This window comes from Macrosteles quadrilineatus, unplaced genomic scaffold, assembly GCF_028750875.1.
Source record: "Macrosteles quadrilineatus isolate MER2022 unplaced genomic scaffold, UCM_ALF_1.0 Scaffold_2__2_contigs__length_208266976, whole genome shotgun sequence".
In the NCBI taxonomy this organism is placed as follows: domain Eukaryota; kingdom Metazoa; phylum Arthropoda; class Insecta; order Hemiptera; family Cicadellidae; genus Macrosteles; species Macrosteles quadrilineatus.
In genome coordinates, this window is record NW_026542595.1 from 30,056,346 (window position 1) to 30,059,839 (window position 3,494).

General features: G+C 39.9%; 1 protein-coding gene across 1 annotated transcript; it reads left to right on the forward strand.

Moving 5' to 3' along the window:
- The first annotated feature begins 1,291 nt into the window (after positions 1–1,291).
- Positions 1,292–2,145, forward strand: LOC128987641 (nucleoside diphosphate kinase homolog 5). Its single transcript, XM_054408597.1, has one exon. The coding sequence runs from the start codon at positions 1,366–1,368 to the stop codon at positions 1,993–1,995; it is 630 nt and encodes a 209-aa protein (XP_054264572.1). The 5' UTR covers positions 1,292–1,365; the 3' UTR covers positions 1,996–2,145.
- The last annotated feature ends 1,349 nt before the right edge of the window (positions 2,146–3,494 follow it).

Sequence of the window (3,494 nt, forward strand, 5' to 3'; positions counted from 1 at the left end):
GATCAGCAGATGGCAAGGATACTGAACAGCACCACACGCACACAAGCGATGTTTTCTTCGTCCGGTAAGAGACCTCATTTCTGCATGTTTGTCTTGCATTTCGGTACCTCGACCCTGATTCGATTTAGGGTCTTCCACACCGTGTAATGCAGGCCTCCACCAGGAGCCAATTCCCCCCTGGCTGGTATAGGAGGGTTAGTCAACGTGGCCTCCCACCTTGCCACCCGATTGCTTGAGAGTGATCCATCCAGGGGCCCATTTCATAATAAGCTACAAGTTACAAGTTACAACTTGTAACTTGTAATTTCCATTAGATTTGCATTGGGCGATCAGCTGATTTACTAATAATATTACTGTAGTTTGTACTTTATTATGAAATGGGCCCCAGGACTCGTGTCCGTAATAAAAAGCTCTTTCTGGACCGAAGCCGTCACTCTGCAGGTTGGTGGCCGTGTAATGGGTGACGAGGGTCTGTCTCTTGCTTAGTCCTTTCTGCGATGAGGATGAGTGTAGAATCACGTAGAAAGGGGTGAGATGATCTGTGTAGCTTTGTCATTGACTTCAGATCATAGACTAACCAACACAAGTAGACTTCTCAAACGTTGAAAATTTTGAAGCTCATGTTTTGTGTCTAGTTCATGCCCGATGACACTGTTCACTAGTATCATTGAAAATTTGATTCTACTATTTGAGGGATACGTGAGTCTCTGTCATCAGTTTTTAAGCCGTGTACGTGCTGTGTTTTTTGTGTATTCGTGTTTTCGTGTGTTCGTCCTGTTTTAGCAATTTTCCCATATAGCTATTAACGTAGTACTCATGGTAAGACCTGGGGCCCATTTCATAATAAAGTACAAACTAATATTATTAGTAAATCAGCTGATCGCCCAATGCAAATCTAATGGAAATTACAAGTTACAAGTTGTAACTTGTAACTTGTAGTTTATTATGAAATGGGCCCCTGGAATCGGGACCGATTCACTTTTTCGTTTTGAGGTAACTTAGAGGCCAAAAACTCCATCTGTTCAAATTCATATATATATTTATATGTGTCCGATAGCACGATAACTCGAGCAAAAATGATCCGATTTTGATTAAAATTCGGAATTTAAACCTACATTTATTCAATGAGTTCGCGAACCAGCATGATCGGATTACGGGAACGGGTGTTTATGGGGGTAATAATTAATTGTGTTTTATGTTGACAATGCACTAATGGTGGATTGAAATAGAGTAAGTAAAAAACGCGAATAACTAAGTACAAACTTATCATCTGATATATACGTAAACTATATTGTATACGTAAACTAGATTGTTTGTTTATTTACAGTATAATTATATTTTATACATCCTGCGTTACAAATTAGTATGAGTGTCGAACATACTCTCGCTATAATATTTCCAGAGGGAATGACTAACGTGAAGAAAATCATCAGGACTTTGAAAGAACAATGTTTTACAATTCTGTCCCAAAGATATGTACATCTGACTCCGGAACAAGCGAGTGACTTCTATCACGGTCTCTACGGCAGACGAGATTTCCCTCTCCTAGTCGCTTACATGTCTTCAGCTCCGGTTACTGTGGTGTGCTTGGGTAGAGAGGATGCAGTGGAGAAGCTTGTGGAGATTGTAGGACCTATGGACGTCGTAGTAGCACAGCGAGACAATCCACGGTCCCTCAACTCCCAGTTTGGTAACTATGAGTGCAATCTTCCCGCAATGCATGCCAGTAGAGACTTGCCAATAGCTCGGAGGGAGATTCTTTTCTTCTTCCCCAACTCATTGTTAGAACCGATTCCCGATCTAGAAGCTGGTCTCAACCTCCTGAACAAAGAGGTTCGTCCTCTGCTAAAGGAAGGTCTTGCCCAGTTGGTGAAGGAGAAGCCTCTAGAGCCCATGTTGTGGCTGGCCGACTGGCTGCTGGCTCATAACCGCAGTAAGCCCCTCGTCCCTAGCCACCTCAGACGACAACCGTTTCCTGAAGGTGGTGTCAAGTAACGAGACTTTCCAATTTAACTGGTGAAATAGTTTACATCATTTTGATCCAACAACAACCATAAATACGACAGTATTACGTATGGTACCAAACTAAATAAATTAATAGTTTTCATTGTTAATTGAAATTTCTATAAAATTTATAAAATCATAGCTTACGTATATAATTTATTTTATGGAACATGTTGGTTCTATTTGTGTTATATTATTTATCCGAATATACGTTTAATATTGGTTATTTCTTACAACTAATGTTTGAAAAGAAAAAAAGAGTGTTATATCAATTAAATCCACCAGGAGTGGTTAAGGACTCAGAGTCATCTTATCATACTGTATAGTTAATTGTTAGTGTAGATAGTCTTGGTGGTCATGCATAATCCGACCCAATCACTCAACGCCTTCGGAGAGTACCTATATTACTTTGGAGAGGACATTAAGCATTCTCTAGCATCTTTCATCACTGAAAAAATTGGTTTTGCGGTTGTGATTATAGGAAAGAGAAAATTAACAGGGGTATCTTTTTTCAACGCCCCTACAGCATTAAAGATGCACTTTGCACGTGTTTTATAAATAAAATCATCAACAATATATTTTTACAGTAAACATATATTTGACAAATCTAAATTAGAACAATACTGTATAAACTCGTTCTTATGTATTATATAACTTTATTTAATGACGAGCTGTTTGCCCATCCTACGTACGGGAATCGAGTAGTCAATTAAAAATGAATATAGTTCAGAACAGCTAGTTTATACGCATAAAGACAAATTCTGGAGTTATAAAGGAGGAAAGTCATCTTGTAAACAAATGGCACGGGACCATCAATTTCTTTCCTCCGATTATATGCTGGTCCGAGCCTTTTATTTTTGGAAAGCACCTCTATAATCAGGGTGTTTTCACATTTTCGCTTAGCTCTCTGTTCTTTCATATCTCAACCTCTGTTATCTTGAACTGGTCCGCATATTTTTTCCGCCCTTTATTCTCAAATCCAGCAATGAGGTTTTTTAGTTTTTTGGCCAGTGCCCAAGTTTCTTAACCATGCAGTACTACTGGGATACTTATGGTTGGTTTCCACTGACATCCTGCAGCTTATCGATAGCGTCGGCTGTTAAGACTTTTTGAAAATTAAAACTTAATTTATAAATACCCCCACCGCACCAATCTGCAGAATAAGCGAATTTCAACTTGTCTGATTACATTTTTACTAAAGCATTGAGCGCGCTTTTATGAACAATCCCCTTGTAGCAGTTTACAAGCACAAATAAAAGCAAAATTTGTTCGTAAGAGCATATATTTATTCCCTAGTGCAACCCCCGGCACGTCAGGTATCCGGTGCTGGGCAAACGGAGGTTGGGCCCCGGGGAACTGGGGTAGGGGCGCTGTCCCCGAGGGTATACCCGTTCCTGACTGATTCCGGATCGCTCCTTGCCGCACGATGCGCTGGAATAAACACGATGGCTTTAAATAAAAACCCCCAAAACACATTTTCGATAAAGAGC

Bases quoted from the DNA above. Each gene is read 5' to 3' on its own strand.
- LOC128987641 (XM_054408597.1), top strand. From the start codon at position 1,366: ATGAGTGTCGAACATACTCTCGCTATAATATTTCCAGAGGGAATGACT.